Source organism: Passer montanus, unplaced genomic scaffold (assembly GCF_014805655.1).
Source record: "Passer montanus isolate IOZ18808 unplaced genomic scaffold, ASM1480565v1 scaffold42, whole genome shotgun sequence".
NCBI lineage: Eukaryota > Metazoa > Chordata > Aves > Passeriformes > Passeridae > Passer > Passer montanus.
This window is the reverse complement of record NW_024369041.1, coordinates 4,751,885-4,767,244: the sequence shown is the minus strand read 5'-3', so window position 1 is coordinate 4,767,244 and position 15,360 is coordinate 4,751,885. Positions and strand designations below refer to the sequence as shown.

At 41.5% G+C, this 15,360-nt stretch overlaps 1 protein-coding gene across 1 annotated transcript in view; it reads left to right on the top strand.

Annotated features, from left to right (window-relative positions):
* Window positions 1–985: 985 nt before the first annotated feature.
* The window catches only part of ANK3 (ankyrin 3), a 339,725-nt gene continuing 325,350 nt past the window's right edge, over window positions 986–15,360 (top strand). Inside the window, exon 1 of the mRNA XM_039719715.1 lies at window positions 986–1,097. Coding sequence (XP_039575649.1) covers window positions 1,032–1,097 — 66 coding nt within the window. The 5' untranslated portion in view covers window positions 986–1,031. The remainder of the gene's footprint in view (window positions 1,098–15,360) is intronic.

Sequence of the window (15,360 nt, the reverse complement as noted above, 5' to 3'; positions counted from 1 at the left end):
CCATGTGAGACACAGCCAAAGTATTTGGTTAAATATTTTTATTTGGCTCTGTATACAAAGAAAAAAGTTTACACGAGAGAGGGAGTGACAAGCAATTAGTTACACAGTATCCAAAGATGTATAAACACCTATAGTCAATTTATGCAGCTGGGTAGTGTTTTGTAAATTACACCTTACAGCACTAAGGCCCACGGTAGGACAACTAACTGGATGAAGCTGTTATCACCAATATTCCTAGGTAAATTAGTGCTTAATAGCATTTGTTGTTATGAATGGGTTCTAATTAAAACAGGAAAAGGGGTTGATGCACCAGGACAGCCTTGTGAGAAGTAATGATAGGATAAAGTAAATTAAGTAAAAACTAAAGTAATCTTAATTGCTTTTGCAATACTCTCACAATTTTGTGTTGTGATAAAACACGTTTTAATGAGACTGATTAAAACATTTTTTAAACTAAGAAAAAGTAGAAGCAGAACTAACTGGTTTGATCACCGTGGAATCTCACCTGTGAGGTTTGCACAGCTCTCATCTGGGGCTGGGGGAGGGAGGAAAGGAAACCGGGACTGACTCCCCCGGCTGGAGCGCGTTGTGAGGGAGTGCCAGGTAATCCTCATCCGCAGGTGCAGCTCCCGATGGCCGCTCATCTGCGAGCGGTTCTGCATTAGCATTACCGCGAACGCACGACACCTGTGGCACTCCCGAAGGGACGGAGCTCATCAGCGCCCAGCGCGTTATTCGGTTGCCTTTGCAGTTTTGTTTAACAAACTTCAGCTGCGCTTCCCCCCGTGCTGTGGGCGCTCCGTGCCCAGGTGAGCCGCGGTGCAGGTGCGGACGCCCGAGGGGGCTCCCCGGCCCTGTGGAGCCCCCGGCAGCGGCCGCTCTCCCGGTTTTCCAGCGGGGCGGACTTCGGGGCGCTGCCCCCGCCTTGTGGCACCCCCGGCGCGGCCGGCCCCAGCGCGGGGCGGGCCGGGCGGCGGTGCCGGTGCTGGGGTGAGCCCGGGACGGCTGGGCGAGGTGAGGAGCGCAGCAACATGGCCTCCTCCTCCTCCTCCTGCTCCTTCCCCTCGCGCTCCGCGGCACGGGGCGGCAGGGACCAGGTGAGCGCGCAGCCCTCGGGCGGGTGAGGCGGGTGCGGGACCGGCGGCTCTTTCTGCTTTTCCTTCTTTTCCCTCCCTCCTCCTCCTCCTCCTCGGCGCTCCGGGTGCGCTGCGAGCGGCGGGTCCGGGACGGGAGCGGGCTGTGCCCAGCCCGCCCAGGTGCGAGGCTGGAGCCCGGAGCGCCTTCCCCGTGATGGCGGGGCTGTGCCTCTGCCGGGGCCGGCGATGGCCAAGCGCCTCCCCGAGCAACACGCGAGCCCCCCGCTCTGTTGGGACTGTGGCGTTTTGGGGCGCAGGTGTGCTGCGTGTGCTTTGCGTGGCTGCCTCGCTCGTGTTTCACACCGCGGTCATGAGGCAGCGATGTTCTTGTGGGACGGAGGCTGAAAACCCACCCAGGTGAGGGCTGGAGGCTCCCGCATCCCCGCCTGGCCCCGCAGCCGGCTGCCCGTGTCTGTGAGGGCCGGCTCTCATCCCAGCACCCTGGGGAGGGATGTCCTGTCCCTGCGCAGGGACAGCCACAGCAAGCCACCCTCAGCCTTGCTGCAGGGCAGGTGAGGAGAAGATGCTGTCGAAGGCTGCACCGTGGCACAAGCGGCCACAGGAATTGTTTTTCTCCCCGGCCTTCCCTCCTCCGCAGTGGTCAGAGCGAGGCCACAGGGTCAGGTGAAGGAGCTTTGCTGCTGTGCTCTGTCTGCCCCAGGTATTCAACGTGTTTGTTCCCTGTTTATTGCTCTCACAAATGCTGCCCTGGGTTGTGAGTGAGTGCACTGGTCCCACGTTCTTCCTGCTGAACATAAATGGCATAATCCATTTTAGCTGTGAAAATTTGTGTTCTCAGGGCAAAGAAAGAGTGTATTTTGGCTTATTACTGGCAAAATGACACTTCTTCCACTAGAAGTAAGTTTAGGGAAAAGGGATTGGGAAAGTGTGGTAACTGAATTGTCTTTCACCCACCACTCCCCCCCACCTTTTTTTTTTGGGCTATATGCCCAGAACTCCTGAAACTAAAACTGAAAACTTTCAAGATTAAAGGTATAATTAATCAAGGCTGAATAAGCTCTATTCTTTGTGGTTTGTTTTTGGTGTTTTTTTTTTTTTCTTTCCTGAAGTTGGTATCTTTTGAGTCATTAAACTTTCTTGCTTTTAACACCACTTTTGCTGCTACTTGAAACACTTAACTGGACACAGAAGATGGAATAGTATCTGTTTTACTGTAGATTGTTATGGCTTCTCATGTTTCTCCCTCAAATCTGCGTGGTGCTCATGCTTTGAAATGGAATGTAAATTAACACCCCAGGAGAACTGATCAGCTGGAAATAAGTTACTGCTCTGGCAGTCAGGCCCTCTAAGTTCTGGTTGGGCAAGATGTTGTTCCCGCTGCCCAGCACCTCTTCTTTTTGTGAGCCCTGTGTTTTGAAGGAGAGTTCCCTGAACAAGACAGTGCTGCTTACTGTGCTGTCAGAGCTCCAGGCATTTCTGCCTCTCTTTCATCAATTGTCTCAAGGATAAAGAGAGAAAATACAACCTTGTGTGTTCACAAAGTGGGTAGCTTAGAAACTTATTCTCTGAAAGGTTTGTAACCTAGGCTGGGCTGGAAGTGTTGAGTTCCTAAAGAGGGTGACTCTTCTCATTCCCCAAACTGTGTGTTACAATCTTGGGCTAACCTCAGGATCAGTGGAGACTCAGCTTTGTCCTCTGATCCTTCAATCCATCAGGGGTAGCACATTTCTCATTGGTTTGAGAAGATTCTTAGGTCAGACTAAATCAGCTTTGTCCTCTGATCCTTCAATCCATCAGGGGTAGCACATTTCCCATTGGTTTGAGAAGATTCTTAGGTCAGGCTCTTTGAGGGTGTCTGTGTGGTGGGCATGTGAGATGCTCAGATCTCGAGACACTCTTAGGGCTGGGTGTTGGAAATAGAGATATGCTTTGATACAGTCGGTGTTTGTTAATGAGCTCCTTACAAAAATATTTTGCCACCATTAATCTCTCTCATTTCTCTGGGAATTGACTAATGCTCAGTGCATGATTTTTGTTCCAAATGACATTGTACTATCATATGCTGTTACTCTGTTGGTGCCTGCCAGAGGATGAGGTTGGGGATTACCATTATTGAAAAACTGTCACCTTTCCCATCTTTTCCAGATCCTAATTTATTGCTCATGTTCTTTTTGGAGATAATAAGATCTGTCTGTTATAATGCACTGATTTACAAAATTATGTGAATAATTGTCTGTGGCTAAATATTTCCCTTTTTAAAATAAAAAGCTAGTTACAGTTTTTCCTAAGACAATTTCCAGGCTTTGCAGAGCTAAAATTGTTAATGGCATAAGAAAAGAAAATAATTTGTTATTCAAGGTTGTTTATAGTCCTGCAGTACTTTGCTGTTGATTATTTGAATGGCCCTTTGGTCTTTATTTCACTTCAGTGTTTTCTAACATGTCTTGTTCAAAAGCTTGTGTTTCTAAAACGTGACAGGAAGACTAGAATGTACTTTCTTGTTTTAGTTGGTTTTGTTAGTTTCTTGTTTTAGTTCTTTTGTTTTGATAGCTCTTGGCCTCAGCACCGTGAGCACTATTACAGTCAATGCCTAGAAGTTAATTATGCTTGTAGGTCACTTACAGTGCTGTGCTGTGTTCTGGAGTGTTTCTATTTGGTATATTTAAGGTGCTGAAAATTTGGGGATGGTTTATGGCTTGAAAGAGATCCTTGAACTTCAGAAATTAAAAACTTTTTATGATTTTTGCCACTTAGCTTAAAACTGGAGTGTTTGTGGAAAGAGAGGAGACATTTGGTCAGGTTGTGGGGCAGGGGGAGGAAAACCCAAATGCAGTTCAAATATATATTAAAATATGTCAAATATGACAGCCATGTTGTTATCACATAAATAATAAAAAAAGAAATAATTTACTGCTAAACTGGAAAGCTTATTTCACAGAGTAAGCTTTTAAGTGTGGTCTGTGAGACTGCAAGTCCAATCATAGCTACTCTGAAAAACAATAATACATGCAAATGTTATTCGGGCATTGAAAACTCTGGGGAAAATAGCAGTTTTGCAGTTAAAAAAAAATCAAAAAAATCCCCAACAACAACTAAACAATCCTTCTAAGCCCCTCCCTGTATAGCATACAGATCAGGCCACATGAGCCTCAGTTCCAGACTGTTGTTCAATACAGACAAATTCCTGTCCTTGCAGTTTACTCTGGTTTTATCCTACATTTTTATCAGCTTATTTTTTGATTTTTTTTCCTCCACTCTGAACTCTTGGAGTTCTGTTCTTATATACTCTGTTTCTCAAAATTCAGTGCTCTTGACACCATGCAAAAACTATTGACATACTAATCCAGTCGATGATTACCTAGTAAAAGTTATTTTTGCCACTCTCTGTCGTCTGGAGTGGGAATATTTCCCATATACATTAGGTTTTGTGATAAGCTGTTGACAATGGTACTTGTGCTCCTGCTGGCATGGCTCTTGGTATGACAAAATAAGACCTGGCATGCTGCATTAATTCTGAGAAAAGCATGGTTTTGCAATCTTTAATCAGGCAGAGTTTCATTAGCTCTTTGAGGGAGTTTTACTCTTGGCCTAAGGAAGGGATTTTTTTTAAACTTTAACAGCTGGTGGCACTTGTTGGCTTTTTCCAGAGGCAAGGTATGAGGAGGAATCAGAGGCATGAGGGTAATATTTTCTATTTCTGTGGGTTTTGAGTTTGACTTCTGATATGTAGTGTTAAATAGCTATTTATGATGCTGACATGCCTAAGGAGGAGAGTTTTGAGGCTTGAAGTTTCCGAAACAAATCCTTCAAAATAGTTTTAAGCTTATATTTTTATTTAATTTGATAAAGCTAGTTTAGATTCCATTCTTTTCTTTTCTGAAAAATGTTTGTAATGGGTGAAAAATTGAGAAAGGAAGTGTTCTGTTGTTTTTTGTTTTTTTTTTTTTTAATGTAGGGGGGAGGGGGAAGAGTAGTAGGAACTGTTACTCTCCTAGTCCATAGTTACTAAGTGCCAGAACTTTGCTACTCTTTTGATGTGTTGCATGTGCTGCCTGCTGGTTGGTTCTGGTCACTTTTGCCCTCTCAGCTGTTGAATTACATCAGCGTGCACATAAAACACGCAGAAAATAATAGTTGCTTGCACTGTGTGTTTCTGCTGCCCTTGCCATGGGGATGCTTTACAGGCTCTGTAACTCTGAGGAGGATGAAGAGGACAGCAAAGAAAATTGCTTCAATCAAATGTTTATTAGCGTGATTATGACATTCTGCGAAGCCTCGCTCTGCTTGTGTCAGTCATTGCCTCATTGTTCATGTGGTGCTTGTGCACTCCTAGAGATTTGCCCAGCTTTAGTGTCCTCTTGAGCAGAACCCACCCTGTTTAGTCTTGGAGCAGTGGCTGTTCTTTCTCCTTTACTCCCCTGGGATATCCCACAAAAATGAATCTACTCTTAGCTGCTTGATTATATTGTAATTTCTTAGCTTAAATGCATTTAAAGCTTCAGTTCCCACTGACTCTGTGAAGAGGAAAGGGCACCATACTTCAAGCACTTTTTAAAATTCAGGAAGTTGTTCTCTTCCAAGGGCATTCTGAGGTTGGTGCCCTTCAGAGGAGAAATTCTTCAAACTTTCCATATAATATCTGGAGTATGCATCATGACTTTATCAGGGAGGCCTTATTGATCCTATCTGATCATGACTTGGAAAAAGCTGTGAGCTTATGAAAGGAGTCTGGCATGGCAAAACCATGAGTGTTTCCTTTTGCCCTATGTTCCACTGCTGAAGCAAGGCCTGGCTGAGCTTCTGCACTGACCTGCTGTTATTACTGAAAACAGGCTGTGATGACAGCTCCTTTTAATAGGAGAATCTGAAGTAACATTCTGCAATGACAGAGGAGTTGATGGCATGTGAGTGTTGTAGGAGAGCTGGTTGCTTACCAGAGACTTCACGGAGACTGAGCTTTTAGGTTTTAAAACCTCTGTGATATTTTCCATCTGTTTTGGAAAATACTTTAAAAGGAATTTTAATAAAGGTAGTTTTCAGATGACATGCACAGAACAGGTGTGAGCTAGTTTTATGATCTCTTCATGCTGTTGTTACTAGTACCATAATTTAAGCATGTGTGCCTTTTAAAGAAAAGAATATGGAATATCTAGGTTCCATGACAATTAGTTTGCTCTATTAAAAAGCAGAAATTAAGAAGATTATGAATGACCACACCCTGGCCTCATAACCAGCAGGAGTTCCTCTGCTTTTATTCTGTGGGGTCAGAATTCCTGCCTGTTCCCATATTGAGGATGCTGATGATGTAGTTCGTGAGGAATTCCTTAGCACTAGGAAGATGTTCAAGCAGCTGTCTCTGTTTTTCTTCTGAGTTTAAAATTTAGAAGTCTGAAGCCATCTAATGGAGGTGGGGATCCTCCATTTTCAAAGAAATGTTATGCAAACAGCTCTAACCTGGTTTTGACCCAGTTTACTAATCTGTAGAATTTTGTTGCATGTGTCTCACTTTTAGAAGATTATCTGCTTTTCTGTTTCTTGCCCTATTTTTTTTTTTTTTTTGGGAGGGGGCAGGGGGAGGGTATGGGTGTGTATGGGGATTATTTTATTTAAGCTCTCCTTTCCATCCTGTAATTTCAAATTTGTTTCTGTCCATTTAATACTTTAGTGCTGCCTTGCCCAGTGTAGTGGTTTCTGTGCAGGTTCAGTTTCCTCAGAACATCATTCAGCTTTATGTTGAAGAAAACTCATCTTCAGGTTGCTGAACTTAGCTGAGCAAAGAACTCCTGGTCACACCACAGAAGGGATCTGACAATGCTGAAAAATGATCATTGCTTGTTAGCCTTTTCTCACTGAGATAATCTGATTTACATGTGAACACACAGGTGATTTTTAAAAGAACAGAAGTCAGGCTCCTGGGAGGTGCAGGTATTGCTTATTGGCAGTTAATTTGAGAAATTAGACTCTTCCTTGTTTCTTTACAAATTTCCTCTTCTTTGGGAGCTTTCTGTTTCTGTTGTGGAGGAATCCCAAGAAACTGATTCCTTCTGCTCTGCAGGACTGACCCTTTTATGGAGGTGTTTTAGGGATGGATGGGTGAGGAGGTGAAGAGTGATTCATGTGCGTGGTGAGGGGGGAGTGTGCAAGGTTGAGAGACGCCAGTGTGCTCTTTAAATTGTGTCTTTGTGGTGGAATAGAACCCTGGAAACTGAGCAGAAGGGGTGAGTCAGCTGGTCTACTGTTCTGACAATCAATACTGCATTCAGGGAGAGCAAAAAGACATCTAATTATAGTGTAAGTATGCTATAATATTAAAAAGTAACATATACTAGTTATCATGTGATGGGTATTAAGGGAGAGGTTAATTAACTTGGCCAAACAAGGAGTAGTACTGACTTTATCATAATCTTTCAAGGGAATACTAGAGGAATGAATAAATTTGGTAACTTTCTCAGAACTTAAAAATGATTCATTACTTTGCCCTCCAGTGACCACAGTGCTGTTCTGTAAAGGCAAACAGCTTACTGACAAGGGGCACTCTGTATGAGTATTTTTGTATTTTATTCAAGCAGATAAATTGCATTGTGTTGTATTTTGGTGGGTTTGGTTTTTGTAGATGTCCTAGACCACTTCTGTAAGTCAAGATCAGCAGAGATTAGAGTTCAGGCATAGTAATTGTGTGTTTACCCCATCTTTACTCATATGACTGCATGGTGCAACATCCCAGGTACATAAACTGGTACATGTATCACCCAGAAGTGTGGAGCAAGTTGTCTTTAAAGTGTGGTAAGATAATGGAAAATAAAGATGGAATATGTTCCTAATAGCCTCTTACAACACTTAACTGAGAGCATTACGTACACCTAGGCTTGCTCTCTTGAAGCTTTTGGAGATTTTAGGCATAATAGCTACAAACAGATTGTGTTCAATTTTAACTGGGCTTTAAATTAGTGATACTAATGACTTGTTGTGCCACAGACTCGTCCCCATTGTCCAGGTGAAGGGTCTATAAGTGTGATTCAGTGTTTTAAATCTCCAATAGCAGAACCAATTTCCTTTCATATTCCTCTCTATATCTGGATTCTGCTTGCTCCTGTTCAAAGAATATTGCAGAGAGAGCACATATGCATTTGTCTGAGAAGGCAAATAATTTCACAGGTCATGACTTTGCAAATGCATGAGACAGCCTTTCTCTGTGATAGGAGCCTTTGGTGGGAACTAGTAACAGTGAAGGAGGACAAGGCCAGAGCCTCTTAAATAGCATCCCCCTTGTAAACATTTGCCATGTAAAACAGCAGCAAGCAGTGCAGGGGCTCAGCTTTTACAGTTGGGGTCATATGCAGCTCACAAGGCTGATCTTGGGGCTTGCTTGGTCTTAGATTTGGTGTTTGTGCCTCAGCTGGGAACTCAACCTGTGTCTTCAACATCCCATTCAGGTGCCTTAGCTCCAAATACTCCTTACACAGCAGAAACTTTTCCTTCCATGCTGTTTGTTTAGTTGGGTTTTTCTTTTTTTTTTTCCCCCTCCCTTCCTTGGTGCATCAAATCTCCTGCTGAACTCTGCTGATCCTTGCAATCCTCTGCAAAAAAACCCTGTTTATTTTCCTCCATCTCTCTGTTATAGCTCTGTGAAGATTTTAATTCAGTAAGGTGCTCTTGCTCTTGGAGTTTTTGCTTTATCCTTCAATTGATACAGGCTAAATTTTGCAGCCTTTAGTGATTTGTGCTCACAGCACATTTCTGAGAAGTGTTTTGTTGCTGTAGTTGGGGAGAGAGGGGCTGTAGGATTGTTGTGGCAGGGAGCAGGGCAGGTGCTTTGCTACCTGGTTTCATGCTGCAGAAGGTGTTATGGGAATAGGTTGAGCCTTGCCTCTGATTTCTGTGATGTGATGTTTCATAAATAAACACTGTGGTGCTGGAAACCCAGGTGTCAGAGGCAGCAAGCCAAACCCATTGAGAAACAATGGGACAAGCCTGAAGAGTGATACAGTTTTCCAGCAGTCCTCCTGCAGGAGCTAATCCTGCATTCTAGGGAAATTCATTGGAAGCAGCATCTTTCTGGAGGAGAATGATAAATTGTGACATGTTCACCTGCACCTGGTTTAGTGGTTGGAAAAGCCTGGGACCAGCAATAATAAGGTTGGTAAGTCCCAAATGAGGCTATTTTTATCAAGTCTCATGGATAACAGCAATGTTTCAATATAAAGATAAGATATACAGTCTGCTGTTCTAATTGAATCATAAATCAAACAGGTCCAGGAAAAAAAAGAGAGAGAAGAATGCAGATGCATCAGTCTGTGTCAGCTCAGCATACCTTCCTGTGGGTGGCCTGGATTTCTTTTCATGGGCTCCATCCCTGCAAAGCTGCTTTGTGATCTCAGCCTGATGTGGGTCAAAAGGGGAAGATTGTTAACATTCCTCCTGCCCCTTTCCATCACCATCAGCAGCTCTCAGTGGATGTCAGTCCTTTGGGCTCGTGTGGGTGAGGACAGTGGAATTCTGTGCTGCTTCTAACTGCTCTTCCAAATATTTCAGTCTGTCTCTTATCTGGGCAATAACCCAGCTCCCAGTTTTGGATGATTGTTACGAATTGTGATTGATTTAGCAATTGCATTGATGGCATACTAGTATTTTCATATTTTATTTGCATTCATGTGCCCATCAGAATGTCTATTATATTAAAAAGCTAAACAAACAGCTTTTGTCCAAGAAATCATAATTCTAGGTAGTGTTCTCTGTTTCTGCCCTCTAAGAGCTGTCTTGTCCCTGGTTGGTATTGTTTATGTGGCTCTTTCTTCCCACTTTTATAATGGTGCTGTATTTGCTTTGATGCTAGTATAGTGAATTTTGGTTTCACAGAATAGAAGCAACTGTATTTTTTGGCTGAATTTAAACTGCTTTCCAAGTGCCATGTACTTTGCTCTGGAAATGAACTCCACTGGATTGTTATAAGGAGTTTAGAATGGCTTGTTACAGTGATACAAGTAGGTAGCAACATGGCTCTGAAGCGATTAAGGGCTTCTCATTTTGTGTTGCATTTGTTCCAACCATCATAACTCTAATGAAGTGCATGTCTCTTTCTTCCAGTCTCTCTCTGCTGTCTTTATTGTGCCCATCTTCCTAAAGAACTTGTCAAAGAATGTGGCAGTGTCAAACAATGTTCCCTTGATCGAACTGGAGCAGAGGAAAATGCAATACTCAGTAGTGATCTATAGCTTGAAAAGTGAATGCACAAAGATCATTAACCTCACACTGAGCTCAGATCTGTTCCCTGCTGGGAGGGGATATTCCAAATATTACAAAAGTTTAATGCTGGGGAGAAAGAAGTTTAGAAACAGAAACGGCTTTATGTCCCCACTATAGATAATATTCACTGAAGATGAGTATGTGTAAAAAGGTACTCCTAAGAGCAAGTTCTGCATTTAAAGTTTCATGTTTCTTTTATACTCTGTTTTCCCTACAGTTAAACACAGTGTAGTATAATAAAAGAGGCTAAAGTATGATAATTTTGTTTAGTCAGGCACATGGTATGTGTAACTGGACTGTGACATTTAGGAACAAAAATCGGTGTCATTCAGATTGCTCCATCTCTGGGTGCAGTAAATGGATGGGGCCAGATGAGCAAAACTTTCTGGAATGTCTAATCAGGAGCAAGTGCTTTTCTTAAAGATGGAAAGGCCACTTCTGCTAGTTGTAAAAAATTAGTTCCATTTGAAAATGGGTCCAGAGGTTTGTTTCATTTTACTACCACTTAAATCAATTAAGAGGAGTAATATTCTTGGACACCTGTAATTTTGTCATTTGCTTATTTTGGTGCCAATTCCAAATGCTGCAGGTGATTTTGGCAGTTCAGCATGATAATCACAGTAAGCCTTCTGCATGAAGGACTAGTATCTGAAAAACACTTCAATAGCAGTGTAAATAAACACTCCAACATTGTGTTTTATTATGTAAAGCCCCTTTGTTCTTGTTTATATCAGTTGTTGCTGATGTAAGTGCAGCACATCCAGCTGCAGTAGTTGCTCAGTGCCCTTGTTAGGGTTTTGGTCAATTAAAATTATATACAGTACTTTTCAGCACAACTCTTTAAGCACCTTGAAAAGCACTGATATAAATTGTGTATTTTAAAGTATTATGTAGAAATGAGTTTGGCCTTCCAGTTTGGCCTTCCTGGGAATGTATCTGTGCATTATATTGATTTTCTTGAATAAAAAAAATTAAAATAACAATAGTGGAACAGTTAAGAAATGGTAATTGACGTTCCCATGACTGTCATAAAGGATGAACAGCAAATGTGTGACTGCTGCTATGTGACCACGTTCAGCAGTTTTGAGTACACCCTCTGCTAGCACTTCTGTCAGGGCCAGGTGCTCAGTTGCAGGTTTTGTCCAGGTCCATCCCCTACAAATGCTGTTTGGAAGATTTATTGATCACTCTTGCTGTGTGTGATGCAGGTGTTGCTGTTCTCCCTGTATGTACAAATGTGTCTGTGTGTGATGGCAATGGATGTGGAACAGAAAACCGGACATTGCAAAACAGCCTCTGCTTTGATGAGCCATGCCAAGCAAAGCTGGGGCTCAAAATCCTGCTGACATGGATAGAAACCCTGAACTGGTTATGGGTGCAGGAGTGGCTCTCTCTGCAACTGACACTACAGTAACTTTCTCCACTTCAACATCAATTGATTGTTCTTTTTCAGAGTGATTAGGCAGATGATGGTAAAACTTGCAGTGCTTGTTGTTCTCTGAGTAAAAGCACATTTGACAACTTATTTTGTGGTGTTCAAATATCCATTCATAAAAGACTATAATTAATACTACAGAAGGGCTATCCAAGAATTTTTTTTACTCAGAATCGCCCAGTTTCTAGTGAAATGTAATACTTTTTTTCTAGTGGAACAAGCTGTATTCCAAGCCCATTGAATTGTCTTCCAAGGGAAAAAAAAAAAACCAACAACAACAAAAAACACTCCAAAACTAAATAAAACCCCAAACACCCATGGAAACAAATGTTTCATTTTTGTTCTGAGATCTTGATCATTTTCCCCATTAGTGTTACAGGGAAATCTTGAGTCCTACTGTGAGTGAGCTCTCTGCTTTCAGGGACTGCTGGATGCTCTGAAGTCTTGTTTTGAACTGCTAAACCAGAGAGAATCATCCTTAGCATTGATATTGGATTTCCCCTAAAGCCTAAATTTTTTCCTGAAAATCTGTGGTGAAAAAACATTTTCTGCTCTTGGGGATTTGCACTAATGCTGTCAATCATTCATCTGAAATTTATTTCTTCTTGTCTGTTTTTAACTGTGATTTTTTCTCTCTTGGCACTTGTCAAATGTCTGTCACTGCATTTTAGGGTTTTTAGCACTCTGCCCTGTGTAACCAATCAGGCAGCCCAACCTGATGTGAGGATGTAGAATTTAAGATGAAGAAATGCACAGCACATCTCTGGGTGCAGTAAGTGGATGGAGCCAAGTGTGCAGAATTCACTGGAATATCTAATAGTGAACAAATGCTTTTGTTAAGGATGGAAAGGCCACTTCTGCAACAGCTAGTTGTAAAAAAATTAGTTTAATTTGAAAATGGATCCAGAGATTTGTTTCATTTTATTACCAGTTAAATCAATTAAGAGCAAAGAAATTAGGTAGCAATTGCTTAATCTTTTTTAATGTGATATAAGGATATTTCAATCTGTATTCAACTCATTCATTCATTATGAAGTAGTGTAGTTTATTTTTAAATAATGATTGCCATAAACAACAATTAATCTAAATAACAATTGTTAAATAAATACAGTGCTGCAATAATTTTTCTCGTTTCCCTATTCCCTGCACAGCTTGGGGGGGGGGGGGGGAAGAAAGCCTTGTGTGAAAACTGATGTTGTTTTGATGCTAGTCAGCAGTAAAACTCCATTTATCTGCTTTCATTTCTTTGACGTGGCTAACTTCTAATAAATGAGCTCCTGCTCAGACTCAATGAAGTGTATATTTTTGTTTCGTAATAATGTCTACGTGATTAGCCAAGTAAAAAACTGCATACTCAGTAGAAAAGAGAAATTAAAGAGGGTAACATTGTAATAATAATCTTCCCTAAACTGTAGTAAAATGGTTTGAAATGGAAGAAACGTGTATTTCGTGGTGTATTTTAGGACTGGCAGAAAGTTTTTTAATTTGCATTTGTATACAGATTTTTTTTTTCCTGTGCTTAAGTGAACAAGTGAAAATAATTCTTTACATTCAGAACGTATGTAATGTTGGGGAACTTTTGCTCAGGGGATTTTTGTTTGGAAATCTTTTAACTATATAAATGTCAAATATCTTGGGTATTTTTTCCCTTCTCATTGCTTATCTCCTTCCACCCCAATACTTACTGGTGAGTATCAGATATAAACAAGTGCTTTTGGCATGTTATATGTTTCTCGCAGTCCTTTCGGGATCTCTGTATCTTTGGTAGGAACTAAAACCTGTCTAGGACTGTGCTAATTTTGACAGATTTTCCACTGCTCTTAGGACATGAGCATCAGTTATGTTCTAAACAAATGACTTCAGGGTGTTTAAGGGCACAAATTACCCCAGCCAGCAGAAAATGGTTTTTTGTGGTCACAAACAGCTCAGGTTCATCCTCTGGAGTTCACTCTGGCATGACTGCAGGGCAGGCTGGGCTGCTTGTTTTTTATGTTTAGGTCATGTATTTTTGTTTTGTTCCTCAGAAGGATTTTTGTGATGATGTGGTTAGTGCAGGCCTTACTCTCAGTGCTGAGCTCTGATGCTGCCTGGCCTGAGAGCTGAGTGAGTTCCTGTAAATTCCTGTGATCAGGGGTTGTGTTAAACTTGGCTTTCAGGAAGAGATCAGGCCACAGAATCTGAAAAGTGCAGTACTTATTTATAAGTGAGAGAAAGTTCCTTAATTGAGAAATGGGGACTATTTTGGCATAAAAACTGCAAAGATGGTAACAGCTGCTTTATCTTAAATTTAATAGTTTGGCCTTAAGATGTTTGACTGTGGATCTTCCCAAATTAGATCTGGTTTGTTTTTCATTGCATTTAATCTACTTACAAATAGTGCTTAGAGTTCCCTCCAACAGCTGCACAAAAGGGCATTTCGGGAATCACAAGTGATACAAATGAATACTATGTGTGCTTGGAAGTCAAGTCAGACTTCCAAGAATCAACTTTTGTGGAAGAAAAAGATAAAATATGTGCATTCCTATACTTGCCAACACTTCCCACCTCCCCATTATTTTATTTGGGTTAATCTGATGACTTTTAGTAACAAGATTTTGGGGATCATTTTGAGAAAGTGAGCCAGCAGACAGAGATTTGAGAAGCGTATTCTGTGTGGTCAGTTCATCATGTTCATAAACTGTAGACTGAAATTGTGTCTTGCAGAACTGTGAGATCCCTGAGTGTGGGGGATGGAATAAGTTATTTTAGGAGCTGTGTGAACAGTCCTGTACACTGAAGACCTTCTGAGCTAAGAAAGATTCTGTAAGCTGTATTTCTCTTTTCAGTTTTATTTGCAGGCTAATTTCTTCTGGGGAGTTGGGCTATATTTCCATATATAAATTCAATTATTATTTCTTTCCTATAGAAAATCAAATATGGAATATCAACTGCAGAGCCACAAGCATTTTGCAGGACTCAGTCTTTAGGGAAAACCACAAAAAATTACAGGATAACTGCCCCCTCGGAGCTGGTGCTTTTTTTAACCTGATTTTGTGATCCAAGTTTACAACTTTGCTTCCTGAGTGGTTATTCAGAGTCAGGACTGGATGTTTAATTTTACACTGAAATTAATGAAGTCTGGATGACTTTCTACCCTTCCACTGCAGTGCCCTTCAGTATAACATTTTTGTTTACTCCCTGGCAAAAAAAAAAAAAAAAGGGAAAGTAAAGGAATTTCTACCCAATTTATACTAACATTGTGCTGTTTTTCTTGCTTCCAAATGTATTTCAGGACAATTCCAGGGAGCACTTATTGTTTTCTATGTAGCACCTGATGAATTATTGTTCAGAACAGGCGTGTAGTCCTGCATTAGAGGCAGGAATCAGTAGCACTGTTGTGAATGGGAGTCAGAGTCTGCCTGGAAGACTCAGTGCAAAGATGGAGAAAACTGAATTGAAACCTTAAAGCTGAAGCTAAAACACAAATCTTGTGTTGGGTTCACTTGGTAAAAAATAGGTCTGTAAATCAGTTACTGTAAGGAAGCTTGGCTTGGCTAAGTATTTTAGGTGTGAAAAATTCTCTTGTTTTTATTATGAGAATCTCTC